The following is a 21743-nucleotide window of genomic DNA, read 5'->3' on the forward strand; positions in this document are numbered from 1 at the left end:
GAGGAACACTGGTGACCAGGTTGGAGCTAATGAAGTTATTACATTGAAAGCAGGTTTAAACTTGGGACACAAATATTGCTGGTGTTATGTGGAATGCTTATGAGACTTACAGTAAGCATAAGTTCCTGGTGTATGGCCCAAAATAACTTTTGTTTTTCTAGATTTGTGAAGTAGGTGTGCTGTCTGAGACTCCATGGAAGTGCAGGGTGTGTAAGATTGATGCAACTTTTGATAAATAATGTCATAAATTTTTAAAGGAACTAAAAGTGTGCTATAGTCTGCCTCTTTGAAAGTGACTGATTATATGAGGTATATGGTGAGACATCTTAAAACAGACCAACTTTAAAAAATATAAATGGATCCAAATCTCAGCTATCAAATCTGCAAAACGTAATAATATCTGAGATCTCTATATTGTATACACTTTTTTTACTACTTTTTTTACTTACTCACTTACTACTTTACTACCCATCAGAAAGAGTCCTGTTCAACTGAGTAGGTGTGTGAGGAACTACTCTTTGATACCTTGGAATGTCTGATAACTTGCACGGAGCTTTTCTCCCAGGCATTTGTCATGTACTAGCCAGGTGTCACCGAATACTACACCAAGACTCAGGTCCGCACGGTTGTCACGCCAGAGTGAAAACAAGTCTTGGATCAAGAAAACCCAAAGGATTCTGGGGTATTTTGTATGTATTTTTGGTTTTGTTTGTTTCAGATGTTGCCCTTGGGCCCTGGCAGAAAAGTTGATTCTGATGCTCCTAGTTGACTTGTTTTATCTTGTAATTTTTAGGATTTTGCATTAATTAGTGTTTCTCTGGCTCTCACTTTTCCAGTATCGGGTGCTGATACATCTTTTGACTTTTGGGTATACTTTCTGTATTTTAAAGATGCATTTTACAATAAGTGCACTTCTCTTAAGGCTTTCAATTTAACAACTAGGGTAATTAGGAAATCCAAATAGAATCATACTGATGCGTTACCACTTTACTTTTGCTGGCCCAGTGAAGGCACCATGGGTTTTCTTCCCTGTCTACTAACTCAACTATTTGTAACTGCTACACAGAAGCATGCTCGATGTAAAGTATTTGCTGCTCTCTATTATTATTTTAAGCTATAGTATATTAATAATTTTCTTTGCGGGTATTTTTGCTAAATGGTGCTGAAGATTAGGTTGAGAAATTTAGTATCTCCTTAAAGCATAGATATTCATAGAGTTATGAATAAAATAGGAAAATAAGCTAAATTATCATGAACTGTCCTTGTGTGGTGGTTTAGAGGGTGTTGCATTCAGAATAGGCCTCCTGCACTAAAAGGCTGCTCCTCTGCCTTCTGAACCTTTCCCATAGAGGATCAGAGGAACCACAGGAGAGGCCTGGTAGCAAATTATTTTTTTATTAATCTTGCCCTTGCAGTCCTAAGCAACTGGTGCTAGGACTGTGCATCAGTCTTGTCATCTGTATATGTATGTAAGCTTTGCTGCAAGCAGCAGAGGGCTTGAGAGGTTAATCTGGCCAGTGGGAAGGGCACAGGAGGGATCCGAATAATGGATCCTTCCGGAAACTTGAAAGGACTCCAGTGGTGACAGGTCGTCTTCAGCTCTTTAGACAGCAATGGGATGACTAATTCCAGGTGTTCTAGGCAGCCATGAATCAGAGTTCAGCCACAAGGTTTTGTTTAAGGAGGAGGTCTGGAGGGGTCATTATCTATTTGTTTTGATGTTCTAAACTTGAAATAGCAATTAATTGACTTAAATTCAGGTGTCGTCTTACAGGTACTGGTAGGTGTAGGTGTTAAAACTATCAGCCTGGCCAAATTGTAGTCAGGTAGCTAAGTAACAAACTCCTGAAAGCATCCCTGCGACATTACTGGATGTATAAACTGAAGAATGCACACAGTTGTGTTATTCATGCATGCTCTCGACAGAAGATGCTAAAGACGTGTGCGTGGGTATTCATGGCGGTACACAGCTGTTCTTTTTCTGGTAGCTGGGTGCTGAGCTGAGCAATGGCAGTCAGCAGAGCAAAGCAGCATTAAATGGCTTTTATGTAAACAAAGTCTTACAGGCAGCTGCAGTTCATTGACTAATGGAAAACAAAGAAAATAGCAGCACAAAGGAGTGTTGCTCTGTGAAAGATACCCTAAAAGTCACAGCAGCTTTTAACAGAGCTATTCTCAGCGCAGTTTTTACTCTCTGGGAGAGAGAAGCCTCCCTGGGCCTTCTCTAAAACCTTAAAAAAAAAAAAAATCAAACTACTTCAGCTATTTCATAGCACTTGCTATTAAATTTGAGGAGATGTGCACTTGGCATGCACTGTACCACCTGGAGAGTGTACAGGCTTCACTCTTGTAAAAGCCCATGTTTCTTGTTACGGCTTTAGGAAATTCATGACAATGCTGAGAATGTGGCGAAAAAGTGACCATCACCTCTGTCAGATAAAGTGTTTCACTTGAATCTGCTTTTGCTTCCTGAGCCCCGACACGTAGGGAATACATAGAAGTCATACTTAAAATGAGGATTTCTTTATGCAGCCCTGCCTTACCCCTGTGAGTCAGTGTGTAGCTGTTTGTCTGAGTCTATAGGTGGTGCTAAAGCAGTGACAACCTCATTGGTGCCTCGGATATTTTGCAATTTCCTAGTCTGAATTTTTTTCCAAGTGTAGAGGCGGTGTGAAGAGAGGTAGGCTTTTTTTTTTTTTTTTTCCTGTAGTCATTATGAGGTGACGTGTGCCAAGGTAAGCAAGATAAACTGTTGAACAAAGTGCACCTGCAATTGAATGCTGCTGATTTTCACCAAGGAGCAGGCTGGGGAGCACACTTACAGAAGCCTTGATCTCTGGAGACTCTGAATGCTGGAAAAAGCACAAATCCCAAAATTTTCACCATGAAGAGCTCCAGAATTGTCTTCTATCTTCTCTTCTTTCTCTTCTTTTGTGGTGGTAAGTGCCTTCAAAAAACCTCTGCTGTGGTGTGGTGTCTTTGGGGTTGACTGCTATGAGATGTGAGAGAGCAGAGGGAAACTAGGACCATTTCAGAACCAATCTCGTATGGCCAGGAAAAAGAACAGAAAGACAAAATAGAAAAGGAGTAGAAAAAGCTGTGTTGATTACCATGTATGTGTCCTGACTCATTGGTGTCAAATGTTGTATTTCCTCAGCACTGAATCTACTTTTGGTTCAATGGTGTCTGTTTCTCACAAGTGTCAACAGTTCTATGACACTTATTTTGTGAAAATAGAAATAGTTGCCTTATTACACTTATCAGGCTCTGTGTGATACGTTGGCTTTCTCCTGTCACTCCCAAATTCTAATGGTGATTTAAGTTCCATACGCTTCTGTTTAGGAGATGAAAAACCCAAGCCCCTTTATCAGTGAAAACCTAGATTCTTCCTCCTGCCCCGAGAAATTAATGGTGAAAATTTGACTGAGGTAGATGCTAAGTTTCCGTGAGGTGCCTTTTTGCTATGACCCTGTTGTGCCTTTCTTCTAACCATCTTGATTCTCAGGATTCCTGCAACTCAGAGATGGGCAGTTGTTTCTCCCTCTACTACCACATGCTGCCATGAAAACTTCCTGTAAGCTTTCCAAGTCTGACTTAATGTTTATTGACAGCAGTAGTGTTGTCTCCGAGTTGCAGTGGAACAGCAGGCCAAACCCTCTGGTTCAGTATTTGGTGCAAAACAACCTTCACGGCATCAACAATCTTGTTTAGTCTGCAGCCACTAAGTCAGAAAATGTGCGTGGCTACTATTGAGCACCAGTGCAGTAATTTTAACTTGCAAAGTTAGATGTGGTATCTCAGCTACATGCCAGTGGTGGGGAAATAGAGGGGCAGTTAGAGCTTTTAGAAAACCGCATGACAAATAACTTGCAGCGGACTCCAACTTAAAATAGAAATTGTAGAAGAGCAATAGAATGTGGTGCCCCCAGCTTACAGAAATGATCTGTGGCTGTTTAGTAGCATAAACCATACTTGCACATGCATTTTATGTACAGCTGCACCGTTTGCGCATGATGACATACCCTTACAAAATCAACAAAGTGTTTGTGGCTTTGGCACTTAGCAGGGTAGCGTTTGGGCCTCCTGAAAGACACCTTTCTTCACTGATTAATGGAATCTCCTCTACTAGGCTTGAGTCTTTTCATTCATGGAACTGCCCTCCCCTTTTCGTGACCGTGGAAACAGCCTCTGGTGAAAGTGTCTTTTGAAGAGACAAATTTACTTTTCTAGTTTTCTTAATAAGCCTAGTGGTAAGGCTCTTGAACACCTAAGATTGCATTTTCTAATTCAGACCAAAAATGGCTGGGGCAGGACTCTAGGTAGTAACTAGCAATGCTTGAGTGAGAGTTGTCTTTGGACAATCTCTTTAGTTTTGTAAGATATCATTTTAAATAATCATTCTAAACACTTTTGACTCAAGAAAAGATGATGCATTCTGAAAGGTTTAAAGAACAGTCTGGATGCCCTGACCTATTCCATGGTACCCATATTTCTTATGTCAGAAGCAGATGCCATTGGGTTTCAGTATCTGAGTCTGAGCCTGTCCTGTTTCCAATCCAAAAAACGTCAGTATTCCTATTAATCTGAATGGAAGTGGGAACCATCTCTAAAGACTCTCTGTTGAAAGAGCCCTGTTTTCTTTCTGTTTTGGGAGGGGGAATGGAATGAAAGGTTGGCCCTTCGGGAACCTCTAAATGGTGAGCTCTGTTGCAAAGGCACAGATGTGCTTTATGATATTTTCTCTTGGTGTTGTGTTCGCAGCGCTCAGCCTGAAACGTATCCGGTGGTGCACTGTCTCTGAGCAAGAACTTGCCAAGTGTAATAACATGAGTAAGGCCTTTGGTGGGGCTGGCATCCTTCCCCCTCTGGAGTGTACAGCGGGGGGGTCAGCTGCTAACTGTACCCAGATGATCAAGGTGAGTTGTGAATGACAGCAGTGTCACTGATTTAATTTCCCCATGTGCCTAATAATAATGCAGTAGTGATGTACACAGCTCTGCTGTGAGTGTCTGACGATCCAGGCAGCTGACCATATGCTTCGTGGCATTCATGTCTCTGAAAAATCAAGGCATATATCTTTTTTTAAAAAAGACATAAAGGTATACATGTGAACCTGAATGTCAGAATGGCCCTGTCATCTGTTTCACTAGTCACATGTGGCCAGATGCGAGGAACACAGCAAAGGTCTTAAATATTTCCTCCCAAATGCTAATCTTTGATTTGGGAATTGCGTCAGATTTATTTAGCAGATATTTAAAAAGGGATGGAGGGATAAGATGCAGACAGTAGTTAAAGCTGTGCTGTTGAGTCTATAAGTAGATTGTATTTTGATAAACTCTGGATCAAACTCCCATTTCAGGGTCCCATCATGGAAGTTGCTGTATGTACAGATGAGATAAGTGTAAAGCCAAATCAAATCTCCATATACTGGAGTAGAAGAGAGACAAAGCAGCAAGTAGGGTGAGCAAAGGGCACGCAAATCCAGCTGTATTAATTCAGCTGCCCGGAGCGTGCTCAGTTTCCAAAAGGAGCACAGCTCTGGGGAGGGTTTTAAAGACTGTAAACGTGTGGCTTTGCAGAAGGATGTATGGAAAATAATTCCCTCCTTAGGAGGGGGTGGGAGGCAACAAGTGGATATTGGAGGAAATGTGGAGGCAGGTAGTCATGGTCGTCTTCACTGGCAGAGTGTGGGGGAAGGGGAGGATGGACGGCTGTGTTAATAAATAATATTCTCTGTGTATCCTGTATAGACGTGCCCAGAAATCAGGGTTTTGTGCAGCCTGTCAAGGACAAAGAGGTTCAGAGCCATGAAATGAGTCCCAGCAGAGGAGTTTGAAGGGACATGAGGCAGGTGGTTGTGTGGCCTAAAAAAGGAACAAATTTCAGAAATTGGTATCTTGTAATTTTTTGTCAACAGAAGCAGAATGTTTGTCTGACTACTGACACTACCGCGTTGCCTCTTGATAAATACTGTTCTTGAGCGAGGGAATCAAGACGTATTGAAGAATGTCAGGAGCAGATAGCAATACATACGTGGATCTTACCTTGGGATTAGACAGGAAATACTTTCCAATGTCAGATCTTCCTAAAACCGCTTGGCTGATTGCTGCATTCCACAGAGGGAACTGTTAGACTCTGTAAAGCAGGTTATTAAAAGGGCCGATGAGTGTCTGCGTCTGAAATACAGTGCACACAGAATTGCATTTGTAAGCAGCAGGCACCTATCTAAAACCTTGGATTCCTATAAAAACTTGATTAGCTGAACTCAGAAACCTGCTGGCGGATAGCCCGAGTAAGTAGCTTTCTGATAAAATGGATCTTCACTGCAGGGCTTCAGGTGAGGCTTTGTCCTTGAGACTACTTTTTTCTTGCGCTAATAATCTACGAAATGTTTAAGCAGGCCTACTCTGCGTAGGGCTGTGTGGAACCCTTGAGCCCACATCTGCACTGAACTCTGCTCTTTGAGGCCAAAAAGGGAGCGGGACGCAATGGCTGAAGAGGTAGAGATATGCTGGTTTATAACACTACGTAACTTGGACTTAGTCCTGTGAATGTGTTAGCACGTGGATAAAGTAAAAAACCTTTTTCTCTGAAGGTGTTTAAAAATTGAGAGATGTTTAAATATTTAACCAGGGAACCTGACAATATGTAATGCGACCAGAGCTATTCTTCAGCAGGTCTTTAAACGCTTCCGTAGGTAATTCTCAAACGTTGTGACACACAGAAATTAAGTTCCTCTGAAAATATTTAACAGGGTATTACCATCACACATATACTTATCAAAAAATCATATGTGGAATAATCCCATGCTTTTGCTAAATGTATTGGCAAATGGTTGCTACAAAAAAAAAATAAAAATACCCACACTTGCTGATATGCCACCTCAGCAGTGAGTGTCTGCATTTAAAGCAGACGTCAGTAGTGTGTAAACTACTTCACGTTAAATGCAACAATAGGCATTTTTTTCCGTCTTGTTCTGTTATTTATACAGTTATTCATACACAAGCTATTGACAGGAGGCTCTTCTGCTAAACAGAGCTCAAAGGCTCAGCTTTCCAATCAGAAAAGTGCTATCTCACATGGAAATATGTCCATATAATACAGTCCTTGTCTTCTGTGACCAGCCCTTCCCGTTTCATCTACTCTGTTTCCTGTTCACCACCATTTCTAGAGGGGCATTTTGTTCTCCTGAGGGTAAGGTCCTTCTACCTCCCACCTCCTTTTCTTCCCTCTCACTGTCAGGTGTCCCTTCTAAGTAAGAGGCCATATTTGATTCCTAAACTGTCCCATCCTCTGACTCAGATCTGGTTATTCCAGAAAGATTCTTTAAGATGCAAATATCTCCCAATTCCAACTCCTCTCCAGGTTCCTTTGGAGCTTTGTTCAGCTCTCATTCATGAGGAGCAGCTCTCAGGTCAGCTAATTAATGAATATTACCTTTTTTTCTCCCTTGAACAAAATAAGTAAAACAATTTCAGATGACACGGTAACTTCAAATCTGATTTAAGTATCAACATCAATATATTACCTATGCTCTCATGTGATCCTTTAAAAATTTTCAAGCTTTTTATGTGGCTCAGCCTGTGGGAAATTGCTGTGATGTACTGGGCAGCATAGTCCTAGCCCTACCCTAACCGATGCTCAGCAAACTGCTAAGGAACGGGTAAACTCAGTTACCCCCTCCAGTGCCGAACCAGAGGTTAAGCAAACTGATAAGAAACTTGGAGTCGGCTTAGAAATGCAAAATGTTAAGCTGTTGATTATTTTCTCAGCAGCGTCTTGTCTCTGTGCGAGGTGCCCTTTCCTGGCTCCCACTGTGTTCAGTACACACCAAGAGCCAGGTTCAGCTGGTCAGAGGTGTGTGGAGCAGTTCTGTAGTCCTTGCTGCCCTGGGAAGTCCTTATTTCCCTGGAAATCCACGGCAAATCCTGTGTCTGTAGCAGGATTTCAGCCAGCTTGGTGTTACAGTCAGCTGAAAAGATGAGGTATTCTTGGGCACCTTCCCAGCAGTGGATGCCCCAGATCTGTATTCCCCCGCTCTGGACAGTCTTTTTAAATGCTTTCCTCCTTCTCTGAAACACACTGTCATCTGCTTGCCCTCTCCCAAAACGTGTGGCTGTTTGTCTGCTGAGGTACAAGCTAGCATGCTTTAAGGTTGCTTTTGAGTGTGCTTTGGCATTCAGATTTTGCAGCCCCAGAAGACATTACTTCAAACTCTCTGTGTATGATCTCTAACATAGAATTACTTTATTTGAGTCTTCAGGCTTTGGGGCACTAGCTATAGAGAGGAATGAAGCTCCAGATTGATGGGCCTTCAGATTTGTTACGGACCTGCAGGATCCATTTCTAAGATTCCTTTGGACTGTGAAGACTAATGAGGCTATCACAGTCCAGGGCTGGTTTCTGCATTATTTCTGAAGGAAGGCGGTTTTGAAGTTCTAAAATCCCTCTTGGTAATTGTTCTTCAGAAATTTGAGTGCCCTTAAAAGAACTTTTTGGAGAAAAGAAAACTCACAAATGCAGATTAAGGGGTCTCTTCTCTTAAATGCATGGGTGCTCTGCCTCTGGCTGTTGAGAAATATCGATAATTAAGTTTCAGCATATATTCTGCCCTTGTGTCTCCACAGGATGATTTAGCAGATGCAGTGACACTGGATGGTCGATTGATTTACCAGGCTGGAAAGGAGCATGGTCTGAAACCTGTGGTTGGGGAAGTCTATGATCAAGGTATATTCTGGCTAAATAACTTTTAGATTCCTTAATGCGAGCTTTTTCTCATGCATTTTTACTGTTTCCATTTTATTTTGGGGTTCTTTGGGGGTTTATCTGGGGAGTAGGTAACGGTCAGGTTCCCTCATGGATGTTCCTGCCAGCAGAATGTGTGGGGAAAACAGGAGACGCGGGGCTGTGGCAGAGTCTGTCCTGAAACAGTTGGGTCAAAATAGCTGTTCCTGTAATGGGTTCGTTGGGTTGATCTAAATAAAGTCAAATTGAATGACCTTATGGTTACTTCAGATCCTAAACTCTTGATTCTATGAGTTATATCAAACTGTAAAACAAAGAGAATGAAATCAGCTGTGATGCTCCAGTCACATCAAGTTGCTATGCTGTGTCAAAATTAAGATCAAATTAGTAGACAACTGGGGAATAATTTTTTTTTCTTACTATTAATTATATCGGTTTCAATTCAATCCAAATATATTTAGAATCATAGAAAATTTTTTCTTGGAAGGAACCTCTGGATGTTTTTCATCCCACTTCCCTTTCAAAGCAGGGTGACCTTCAAAGGTCAGATTGCCTGTGGCCTTTAACTGAGGCATTTGACACTGAAAAGATAATGGAGGACACTCACACGCAATCAGCAGGTTCTCACCAAGGATGTGAACAGTGTGACTTGCCTGTGGGTAGGGGAGCCACAAGGGGCCACAAATCAGCGTGTGTCCCTGTAATGCTGCTGCAAGGCTACTTTGCTTGCTTTTCTTTCTTCCTACGCTTCAGAGATTGGAACTTCCTATTATGCCGTGGCTGTGGTAAAGAAAAGCTCCAACATCACCATCAACAGCTTGAAGGGCGTCAGTTCATGTCACACAGGCATCAACAGAACTGCAGGCTGGGATGTGCCAGTGGGTTATCTACTTGACAGTGGGCGCCTGGCAGCAATGGGATGTGACCTTCCAAAAGGTAAGAGTTACAGGGAAAAGATCTGTTCTGCAGCAACGCCTTTCCCTATGGCCTTGGGAGCACAGAAATGTGTGGTTCTAGCTGCTGGTTTGGTCCTTTGCTTCGATGCTCCTTGTAGGGTGCAATAGACCTAACGTCAGTCTGATAAAGACTGCAGGGTTGGTTTTTTTTAAAACATGGAAACCATCTTTTAAGAACAAAATGACTTATCCCTTCTAAATGTTTTTAGACATGTACTGTGTAGACGTGTTAAAATGAGATTGTAGGACCTTGCTTATTTATCGCTAAAAATTTCTCATTCTTATTTCCTATTTAGCTGTAAGTGACTACTTCAATGCAAGCTGTGTTCCTGGAGCAAATGGCGTAAACTATCCCGAATCCCTCTGTCAGCTCTGCAAAGGGGATTTGGCTGGGCAGAACAAATGTGAACGAAGTTCCCAAGAGCAATACTATGACTACAGTGGTGCTTTCAGGTAAAAATCATGGCTCTGTCATTTTTTTTTATTGCTATCCGTAGCCATTGTGTCCAGGCCTCACTGACAGGAAATGGAAGCCAGAGAACTTTCAGTTCATCTTGTTAGAAAATCTGCCGTTGTGTTAGGACAACCATGCTTTAAACCTACAGACTGAACAAAAGTAATTCTAAACCCACTATTTCAGGTATTAATACCTGAGTGTTAAAACCAAACGGATATTTAGCACTCACGCTATGCAGGGAAATCCTGTTGCTGTTTTCTTTGTCCAGCAGCTGTTGACACAAGTCTGAGTGTTTCAGCAGTCTGTATCTTTCCCGGTAAAACCTGATGACCCTTGGAGTCTGAGAGCTGAACGGCCACCCTACTCTGCTCTTTCAGTCATCCCCCCTCGGTTGCACTGAATTAGCGAGTTGCTCTGCCCTCCATTTCTGCATCTTTCCCTGATTTTCCTTCTTCCTGCCTGTGTGCCGTGTGGCAGCTCCCAGTACCTGAGCGATAGCATTGACCGAGTAAGGGCAGAATTTGCTCATGTGAAGCACTTGCTCCTCTCTGCCTATTCCCCAAAGGATTGTGCAACTCCCTTAGACAGAGAACTCTCCTGGACAAAGAAGGTCATGGTATTTGTCCCAGGCAGCACTGAACATGTTGTCCGTGTTCACCAAATGACAGTGATAGTTTACTTCATGCTCTAACAGCCACTAGTTTCTGCCTTGAGCAAAACTCTCAGCACGAGGAAATAGGTCAGTGTCTGTGGCTGATGGAACACAGCACACAGCCCTCTGGCTGTCAGCCGGCAGTGTCCAGCGCATGGGGGCTGTGCTTTGTAATCCGTCTTTGTGCTTGGGTTTTATTTATTAGGTGTTTGGCTGAAGGTGCTGGAGAAGTCGCTTTTGTGAAGCACAGCACAGTGCCTGAAAACACTGATGGTGAGTAATCCAGAAGCTTGTTGAATAGTGTCTGCAAGGTCTGAAGTACAGTGTCTGTAATGGCAGTATAATATCAAACGCTTGATTTATTTTGAGTTGAGGAATCAGCAAAAAAAATGCTCTAATAGTGAGAATAGGTGTACCCACAGATGTATGCACCATGTGATCCTTTTTATTGTCTGTCTTTTTTTTTTTTTTAATGCTTGATAGTTTCTCAGTAAAGATTGTAGGTGGAATCTCAAGCTGCTTCTGGGAAGAGAGCTTAAACAGCATTAATCTCCTAGTTTCGTACAGGCCTGGGCTGTTACATTGCTCATGCCTACCCAAGGATTTCAGCAGAGACTAGCAGGAAGTTACCAAGACGTGGCCTGCCCTATCTGGCACTTCGTGAAAACTACCTTGAGTGTAACATTAGTTTAAGATCATGGGCCTATCTGACCATCGTTTACAGGGGAAAAAAACAAAAAAATCTGCGTGTGATTCTAGACTTAGGGGTGCTTTTGATGCTGCTGCAGACCCTAGTGTCCAGTGCAGCCTCACAAGTGTTAAGCTGTTTATTGTCTTACTGGAGATATAAGACGAAAGGACCACATAGATGCATGACAAATATCATGCAGTCAGAAATAGTTCAAAGATGCTCAGGAGATGTTTTCTGCTCTGCAGATGTGGAGCCAGAGGCATCAGCCCCAGCTGATATCTGTTCCATAAGCATGTTCTGTCTGATTTCAGGCAGAAGTCTTTCTTCGTGGGCCCAGCGGCTTCGTTCCCAGGACTTCCAGCTTCTGTGCCGTGATGGCAACACGGCTGATGTGACAGAGTGGAGAACCTGCCACTTGGCCCGAATCCCAGCTCGTGCTGTGGTTGTGCGGCCAGACACAGATGGGACAGTTGTCTTCCAGCTCCTGAACCAGGGACAGGTAGGACATCATTTTTTCATCAGCGTGTAGCATTTTAGAGGGGTTCTTCCATCCCTATATCTGAAGGCAAGATATCCAGGCACCTTCAGCTCAGTGGGGTTTGAAGGGATATGGGATGTCACACATCCCAGGCCAAGGGGTGTGTGACACATGTTTTTTTTCTTTCTCTGACATTACAGCAAAGATTTAACGGAGTAGGCACCAAGTTTAAGATGTTTGACTCCTCAGCCTACAGTGCCCAGAATCTTCTGTTCAGAGACTCCACCACGGAGCTCATTCCAATCACAGCTCAGAATTACCAGGCGTGGCTGGGTGATGAGTATCTTCATGCCATGCAAGCCCTGAACTGCAACCCCAACAGTAAGTTGTTTTTAGATTGCTGTTCATAACCAAGAGCAAAGATAGCTGATAACAGAGACCATCTTTATTTTGCTTTATTTTCTTCTGACTCTTAGAGGGCTATGGCAAGATGCCAGTCTAATCTTTGAGCGTGGAGAAAGGTCTCTTTTTGATCTAGAAACAGGTCAAAAATCAATACCACATTGCGGAATGCTTTCCTGTGCAAACTGGCGCACTTTGTGTTACAAGAATGCAGGCTCTTCTACTCTTTCTGGCGTATGAGAGACATTAATCTGGTAAGCTGCTGCTGCTACCTGGTACTGCATTTCTTGCCTGCTAACAAGGCAAAATGGTAATGCACTGCTGTGTAAATCCTCAGGTAGTCTATAAAGAATGGATGAACAGGTTCCTAGCAGAGAATTTCCTCCAGAAACTGAAGGAACCTTGAGTTGCTCTTTATCAAAATGTTAGTCTTTTTATACTATTGGAAGAATATAGAAATGACTTGATGTGCATTCTGGCAAAGTCATAAAACACAGGTTGTAAGAATCCCTGCCTTAATAAGCTTAATAATCGTGGCAGCTGAGCCTGCAAGATGTGCTCTGTGCTGTGGCAAAGCGCCCCATCTCCAGAACTTCACTCTTCTGGGGGTCAGTCAGTGACTGCCAGGTATGAGGAAACCTCTGTTCAGGGTGGGTTTTGCTGTACTCAGCTAAGATATTATGGCTGCATTTAGTGGTCGGCAGTTGTAGGAGCTCTTGTTACTTCACCCTGGGTAGGTTTGCAGTGTGGGCATACAACTCGTCTGGGGAGCTCTGTGGTTCCTGATCAGGTGTCTGAGCTGGAGAGAAACACAGAAGTAAACATTTTTAATAACACTTATGGTACATACGTGACAGCGGGCAGTGCGTATCCCTCCTTGTCTATTACAGAGAAAGTCAACTGTCGTATTTCCTTTCCAATTTTGTGCAGCATTGCCAGAAAGCCTGAACTGGTGTGTTGTATCCACTGAGGAGATTTGGAAATGTGGTAAAATGGCCATTGCCTTTAAGGAAAAGAATTTGAAACCAGCAATTCAGTGTGCTTCAGCCAAGACAAAGGAACAGTGCATGGAGCTGATCCAGGTAGGCTGCTACAATCCTTGTGTAGTAAAACAAGTTAACACAAGCTTTTCTCTGCTGGGTAGGTAGGATCAGAGATAGGTGCGATTAAGTGGCCAGTAGGAATACTGGATTTCAAGGAGGTGATCTGTAGCTGACGTGGTATGGATGGGCCTGAACCCTGATGATCTTCAGTTGTGATGAGGGCACTGTTGCCCATCTAGCTCTAGCCTGTATGTGTGAAATCTCCTGTCCCCGTTTCACCGATGATGCTTTATGCAGGTTTTGAGTCTTTTCTTTTGCAGCATATTGCTCTTTTATTGTCAGACTTGCCCTTTGAGATGCAACAGGTGTGATGCTAGAAGTGTCATCATTGTAGCAGGGAAGGTATCTGCTGTTTTTTCACAGAAATCCCAAATTTTATTTTATTTTTCAGAGAAAGGAAATTGATGCTGTGGTTCTGGGTGGAGCTGATATTTACACAGCTGGGAAGACATACGGCCTTGTACCAGCTGCTGGAGAAAGTTACTCTGGTAAGCAGGTCGGGAAACGTAAACATAGACCCTGTTTTTCCAGGTTGTTTGAAAACAGCTCTGAAAGTACAGCCTGAGTTCCCTAGCCCTGCCTGGAAAGCTGTTTTCAAAGGAAATGAGAATTACTATCCTCACGTCATGGATAGAGGAGGAAATAAGTATGGGATGGGTTCCTACAGTGAGTTTGTGGCAACTTTTATCTGTCCTGCTGCAGGACAGGTTAAGTCTCTGGCAGTTTTGAGTTTTGTACCTCTTTATTTGTCTTTTCAATTGCGCAAAAAATATTTACAATGGAAAAAAACCAGTATTTACAAAATCAAAATATTTTTAGCATAAGCAAAAATACAGAAAGTACACAGTAGACTCTATTTAGAAACAAATTCTTCCTGTCAATGTGGCTGCTTAAGAGTCACCAATGAAAAGACTTGTGGACATTGTGTCACTAAGGCAGAATTTCAATATGCTGCAAAACTCATGGAAATTTTAATACAGAATTGAGTTTTCACATACAAATAACTTCATAAAGTGCTTTTGCTAAGTCACTAATGACCCAAATGATGGTTTTCAGAGGGATGGATTTATAAGAGCTGATGTTAGTTGAGCTTTCGTGTTGAGCTCTAGATTGTTTGGTTCAAGTGCGGTACCAGGCTATAAGTGAATGCAACAATGTGAAGTAGAAGTAAAGAATAATTACATGTGTATTCAAAATTCCTGACTAGCTGATTGTCGGTGCGATTGAAGTTGGCACGATGTAAGTGTAACGGATCTGTAGACGATCGTTAAGCAGTGGGAATGCTTAAGGGAAGCTGTAATGTGTTTCGTGTTTTCTTTTTCCTGCAAGCTGATGACAACAGCAATGCGTACTATGCTGTGGCATTAGTTAAACGAAATCTGTCCAATGCGTTCACCATCAGTGACCTGAAAGGGAAGAAGTCCTGCCACACAGGGCTGGGGAGAAACGCTGGATGGAATATCCCCATTGGTGTGCTAATTAAGAGGGGCATTATTAAGATCAGAGACTGCAATATTCCTCAAGGTAAGACAACAGTACTACATATCAAAAGTACAGTAACAGTCTAATTACAAACTTTCATTAGGGAAGTAATTTTGATATTAAGCTTATCTGTTTGCAAAAGGGTGTTGTGTTTTTAACGTGACGATTTGAAATTTTGAATTTGCCCCCAGAGTAGACTAATGGAGGGGTCATACTGAGAATGTCACATCTAACATGAAAGTATTCTATCCTTTATCACAAAATCATTGTCTAATTTAGGTTGGAAGGTACCTTTGGTGGTTGTCTCGTCCAACCAGCTGCTCAAAGCAGGTTCAGTTAGATCAGATTGCCCGAGGCTGTGTCCAGGCAGGTTTTTTTACAGAATTTTCAGCCTGGCAGCCTCCAGCCTTTCATGGTCTTACTCCATCCTAAAAGCAGGATTCTGCATTTGCCTTTGTTGAACTTCGAGGTTCCCATCAGCATGTCTCTCCAGCCTGTCATCTCAATGGCAGCCTTGGCTCCAGTGTATCAAACTGCAAACATTTATTCCAGTTTTCAGTAATGCATTTGAAGAGTCAGTTGCTTTTTTTATTTAATCAGCTTCAAGATTATCATATCATCTTGAAAATCCTGCTTTCAAACGTGTCTGTCTCAGCTCTTTCTTGAGGATGTTGACCCAAGTCAGATATCAAAAATTGGATAGTCACAGAAACTCACACTGTCTCTTCAGACATATCCCCTTTAGGTAGTACTTCCTCTGGGATGTCATTGCAGTAAATGTATCCCTGTCCTGAATTTTACTGCGTTCATTTTCAAACTGTATTTAGTAATGGAGCAACGTAGCACAACAAGCAAAGGATCTACGACCGTAGGACTCCAGATTTGAATTTTGTTTGCTTGTTTCCTATCTCCCAGGGAGCTCTTTGGTTTCATTACTTAATTGGATGAGTGGTGCTTTGAAAATACTTTAAAAGTTGTAGTTTGTGAATTCCAGTAAGGAAGCTATAACTCAAGTTTCCAGCGTTCTACAGAAACCTGCATTAGTTCTAACTTCGTGACAGTGCAACTGCCTTTGTTGTGGAGAGCTCATGCTTTTCACTCAATATATCGGTTTGTCTTTCTTTCCCCAGCTGTGAGTGAGTTTTTCTCTGCCAGCTGCGTGCCTTCAGCTAAGCAGGACAATTATCCATCAAAACTCTGTCAACTCTGTATTGGAGATGATAGTGGAAACAATAAATGCAGTGCAAGTAGCCAAGAACGTTATTACAGCTACAGTGGAGCCTTCAGGTAATTAATGCATATGGTTGTTGTTTAGTCTGTCAGCTTGTCAAAATGCGAGGAGGAGCTATTTTCCATCCCAGCCAGCAAAAAGTAGTTATTGTTGCTACAGTTAGATGGCATGTGCTCTAAATGAATGTCCTGGTTTGAGGACAAACCATGACAATGAAGTGGGACATGTGTCCCCAGGTGTCATCAGCAATACAGGTATGTCATAAGGCATTACATTAGATCATGTCAAAGCCTTTTTCCAGCTCCCTCGCCCACAGCCAGACAGATGACCAACAGCCAAATCCATGTCTCTGTTTACAGAGCAGTGGGCACCCACCTAGTGAGGACCAAGTGGATTGTCATCGGTCTCCAGTCTTGCTTTAATCTCTCGTGACAGACAGTCTGCCACTCTGAATGGTGGGTCATCCATAAAGAGCTTTAGCAGGGAAGCAGGCAAATAGAATCTGGCTCATACAAGTCCATGCTGACAGTGGTGGGCTGGTGAGGGGGAGCCAGGAGTGGTCTTCACTGTCCTTACTCATTGGTGGCTGTATGCGAAGGTAGGTTTCTGAACAGCACAAACAACTATGGCCAATGTTCAAATACCAAATCCTCTTCAAAACAAGATTTGGTAAAGGTACAAGGGGAAAATAGCATAAAATGAAATAAATACCTTGTGTAACAGTGTACGACTACATATGGGGCCGTACCCAAAGACTGTGAAACTCTAGTTATGGAAGTGGCATTTCCTTTTCCTGACCGTCACCTCTGGTGCATGTAACCGGGTGCATGTAACGGAGCTGGCAGTGACCGGTCTTTTTGCTTCAGGGGAGGAGACTTCAACAGCAGCTGCCTGGTAAATATTGGAGTGCTAGGCTTAGATAACTACTTTTTTGCAAATCTGTTTAGTTGTGTCCAGCTGCCCTGCTGTGGTACATGCCTTGCAGGCAAACTCCAGATCCTCTGCTGTACTTCATAGATTAACAGAGCTTAACCAGTCACCAAACAAATAAGCAACAAATGCCGTTGTGGGCTTTGAGTCTTGCTCATATTTAAGGTTTTGCATTTGATAATAGTGACCACAACCCAAGCTTTATATTGAGATCATTACTTTTTCTTTTTTTTTTAACAGAGAAGGCGTTTAATTTATTGAGCGATGTGGAAAGTATTTAGGTATTTAAAAGGTTAGGATTTGGGTGAAAAATGGAGGGTCAATATCTTCTGCAAGGTAGGAATGGGTCTGGCTGTGATACTTAGGTGATCCTCTCTGAAAGAAGAATGAGTTACACGTGATGACCGACATGAGCTTAAAATTCAGCCTCAGATTTCCAGATTCCTTCAGCTATGGAGAACTTCAGATTAACCTAACTATAGAGCTATGAGATGTTATTCAGTTTGTGTATATCCCACTGCCTGTGGCAAATTAAACTGCACAGAGTACTGAAAAATATATTGGGAACAGCTTTTTCTGATGGGGGAAGCACTGAACCTGCTGAGTCCTCCATGCTCTACATGAGAGTGTCAGGCACGTGGTGATAAGAGCTTTGCTTATAACTGCTCATGTTAAACCGGGCACATGTGAAATATGTGTGTTTTTAGTACCTGTTGGCAAGAATAACTTTCCTTCACACTTTGTACTGCAAAAACCATGCTCAGTTACAGTTTTACAACTTCTTGATTGGTGGGTTTAATGATCTTGTTTTAGAAAATGCTTCTTGAAAGCACTTGTAGAATAAACTACAAGGTACAACCACTAAACTCCGTTACCCACAGACCCTCTGCCAGCACCCACTGCCCAAAATACCTGGGAAGTTAAATCTCTTTGCTAGCTCAGCCAACTCGCTGCTTTGAGGTTGATTTTTTTGATGTGTTACTTGCTGTCTGAAGCAAGTGCCGTGCATTTTTTTTCTGTCTGCTGAATTCATATTTCAGGCCTAGCAAAAATCTCCTAACAGTCTGTGGTGCCTGTTGCATCGTGCACTAGACAACACCACAATATAACATGGGAAACAGCAAATCCCGGTAGAGGTGCGTTGTTCTACACCTTCGCCCTGACACCCTCTGGAATGGGGTCTCACACTCGTAGGAGAGGAGGAGCTTTTAGGGTGCCCTTGGCACGTTGGGCTGCCTCTGCTTCAGAAAATTGGAGGAAACTCAACTTATTTCCGGAACAGTACCGTTAGAAGCTGCAGTTAGATTAACTAAGTATCTGCAGTGTACAGGGCAGTAAAAGCAGCGTCTGTGTGAGCACCAAGGTCACTCTAACTTGAAAGGAAAAGAGGAAAGAAAGTATATGTGTGGGTGTGCACACATGCACATACACAAAATCTGATAAACTCTTGGGTTATGCACTCAAATTATTTTATTCAAAAAAGTCTTAATGACACATACTTTGTACATGATTTAAAAAGGAATGAAAGTGACTTAGCAGATGGAGAATTGAGTATCACATAATTTATTTTCTGTTTCTTTGTTCATCTAATATTGGCCTCTTCTGTTGTTTCTTACACTGTTTTTAATCAAAATGTTCTCCTGTATTCCTCTCTTAAAATTCTTCATTCAGAATATTTTTTAATACTTTGCAAATGCGTTGGTTTTCTCTCCTTTCAAGATGTTTCGTTTCTCTGGTTTTGCTTATTACCTTAGGGTCCAGTGCATTTGTTTGCAGGAATGTATGTAAGAAAAATTGAATTCTAAACCTATTAGTTGTTAAGAAAAAAATGTGTTTCACATAAAGATGCTTTGAATTGAATTTTTATCTCTTGCTTCCTAAAGGTGCCTGGCGCAGGGCTCCGGGGATGTGGCCTTCGTGAAGCATTCGACAGTGTTTGAGAACACAGATGGTACTTAGTTTCACGTATCTCTTAATTATAATTCAGCTATTTTTCCAGAACCTCTTGTTCTCTAAAGTATTCAATGAATGACAATGACCAGTTTCTTTTTTCAGGTAAGAATACTGATAGTTGGGCCCAAAACTTGAAGTCCAGTGATTTCCAGTTACTGTGTCTAAATGGTGCCCGTGCTGAAGTCACCCAGTTTGCTGAGTGTCACCTGGCTCGGGTGCCAGCTCAGGCCATTATGGTTCACCCAGATACCAGCATTTTTGCTCTATATGGACTACTGGACAAAGCACAGGTACTAATAATCCACTTATGCTATGGGGGAGTTCTGTATGGTCTGACGCAGACCAAGGATAAAGACAACAGGACCATACTGCCATCCTGTGTCCCCTGTGTCACGGGACTGGCAGCATGTGCACCGTGCAGAGCCCTGTTGTTGGAGAGGGATGGAGAAGGTAAAACACAGCCCATGTAATTCTCCTAGTAAAACCACCCTGGTGCACAAGGGATTTCGACCTTTTGCCCAGCCACTGGTTTCAGTAGCAATTTTCCTGGAGCTTAAGGTGTTTTCCCAAACTGTGTGACTTTGAAGTCTACAAAATAGAGTACACACTAACACTTTTCCATCGCGGAATTTTCCAAGGAAGGCAGGAGAATGTTGCTGGGTGTATTTATTTATGCCGCAGCCATGTACATGGTAAACCATCTAGGCAGACCACGTGTCGCTGCGCCAGCTAGGTGCCGGTTAATACTGAAGTTAACTAGTTTTAAAAGCAGTGCTGGGTGTCTCCATGCTAGGCTTCAGTCATTGCTGTCAACTCCTGTGCAACCAAACCCTGTATTACACAACAATATTTAAACAGAAGAATTTTTTTAAAATACAGCTCTTTCTGGATAGTTACTAAAAAAAACAAAATTACAAATGCATTCTTGTAATTGCCAAAGGCAGAATTCTGTATCTAATCTACTGGAGTGTCTAAAAGCAAATGCATAATAGAGATTCTGCAATTGTGTATGAATTTTTCATCTACAAAAGGATTTCTATTGTCCTTCATGTTGTACGGAATTAGGAATTAATTGTACAGAGAGGAATTAATCTTGAAAAATACTGAAAATTTTGCATTGTTTTCAGGTCTACTTTGGAAATAGCAGCAATGAAAATGGATTCAAAATGTTTGATTCTTCAGCTTTTCAAGGAAAAGACTTGATCTTTAAGGATTCTGCTATTGAGATTGTGCCAGTAGAAGAGAGGAGGACATATGCAGAGTGGCTGGGGAGCGAATATATTGAGTCCCTTGAAGGGATGCAAACGCCAGAGTGCTCTGGGGCAGGGAATCAGATAAGACAATACCTGCTCCTGACTACTGTCATTCCCCTTCTGATTTTATGTCAGATACAGGGCTTGGACTAGCACGGCCCAAATGGCAACTTCCAGGCCACCTCTGCCCTACCACCTTTTCTTCAGATAAGCTGCTGTTTGGATAACGTGTTGTGCTCACATTTGAATGCCTCTTCCTCCCTCTTTGCAGGGCAAGTGCCAGCGGCACCTGCTCGTCAGGGGTGTGGGGTGGGGCTGGAGCTGCCCCTGTCCATGGGGATGGGATGGAATTTGGGGCAGAAGCCAGCAATACAGTGTCATTACAGTTTACAAGATCAGTCCAAAACTGGAGCATCTTTGGCATCGTTGCTGATGTTGAACCACCGTGGGCTGGAGGATTCCCAGGTGCTGTTAGATGGATACAGGGTTTCTGACCTGTAGAAGAATTTCTGCATCTTGGAAGGCATATCAAAAATCTTGTCTAGTGAATCCTCTGCCCTCCTGGCTGGTTACATTCAGACTCCTACGTCTTTGCTTATCCCATCCCACCCTTGCTGATGGCAACAGTTTCTCCTGAGCTCTGCTGCTGGAAGAGGTAAGTGCACAGAGGACAGACGGGCTGTGGACAGAGAGATGACCTGCAGACCAGAACACAGCTTCTGCTACGGGCAAGGTCCTCCACCTTCCAGTAGAAGAAAGAAGGGGGAATCTCCAAAGTCACTGGATGAAAAAGAAGGACCCTAGAGACTTGAAGGGACTACCTGTTGGCAGAGGAAAGAATGAAGCCAAACCTGTGCATCCACTGAGCTTGTTGACTTTCCACAACGAGTGCTCTCACTGCGTGAGAGAGATGGCACCTGCCCTGTGATCTTTAATTTGATGCAATCATCTCCATCAAGAAACTTGGCTGTCCTCCTCGTACATGGGGTTATCTGAGTCCCTGTGCATGAAACTTCTATTTGCTGTTAGTGAAACAAAGTAGTTCACTTCTGATTAACTGGTTCTGTATCTACTGGCTTGTAGCGTTCAGTTTTTACTTTTATCCATAGTTGCAGTAACAACAAATGTTGCCGTGCTGCTGGCAGGCAGCATCCTCCTGACTACAGCTACCACCTCATGGTCCTGGGATGAAAAGACATTCAACATAATTAAAAAAACTGGTAACACTAGATGATGATAATAATGATGATGATGTAAATAAATGAAAACTAACAAATAAACATAAGTAATTACAGTTTATCCAGACTTTGGCCTGATAGCTAAACTACATAGTTTTGCACTTTCCTGGGACATTAACACTCATCTGTTTAATTTGCTCCAAGGTTATCTGGGTTTAAGTGGGAAAGAGAG

At 42.5% G+C, this 21743-nt stretch overlaps 1 protein-coding gene across 5 annotated transcripts; it reads left to right on the forward strand.

The window, feature by feature from the left end:
• Window positions 1-20: 20 nt before the first annotated feature.
• MELTF (melanotransferrin) lies at window positions 21-21632 on the forward strand. 5 transcript variants are annotated; one of them, XM_063338661.1, is made up of 16 exons: window positions 21-2939; window positions 4762-4916; window positions 8628-8727; window positions 9499-9681; window positions 9998-10154; window positions 11016-11083; window positions 11813-12000; window positions 12180-12360; window positions 13312-13463; window positions 13876-13972; window positions 14814-15008; window positions 16097-16253; window positions 19011-19078; window positions 19183-19370; window positions 20208-20404; window positions 21441-21632. In XM_063338661.1, the coding sequence occupies exons 1-16, from the start codon at window positions 2885-2887 to the stop codon at window positions 21565-21567; spliced, it is 2268 nt and encodes a 755-aa protein (XP_063194731.1). In that variant the 5' UTR covers window positions 21-2884; the 3' UTR covers window positions 21568-21632. The 5 variants fall into 5 exon arrangements, 3 of the variants coding, with proteins under 3 accessions (XP_063194731.1, XP_063194729.1, XP_063194730.1); XM_063338659.1 differs by having other exon boundaries at window positions 20208-21632; XR_010071594.1 differs by lacking the exons at window positions 19183-19370; window positions 21441-21632 and having other exon boundaries at window positions 19011-19182; window positions 20208-20332.
• The last annotated feature ends 111 nt before the right edge of the window (window positions 21633-21743 follow it).

The sequence above is a fragment of the Chroicocephalus ridibundus genome, chromosome 6 (assembly GCF_963924245.1).
Source record: "Chroicocephalus ridibundus chromosome 6, bChrRid1.1, whole genome shotgun sequence".
Taxonomy (NCBI): Eukaryota; Metazoa; Chordata; class Aves; order Charadriiformes; family Laridae; genus Chroicocephalus; species Chroicocephalus ridibundus.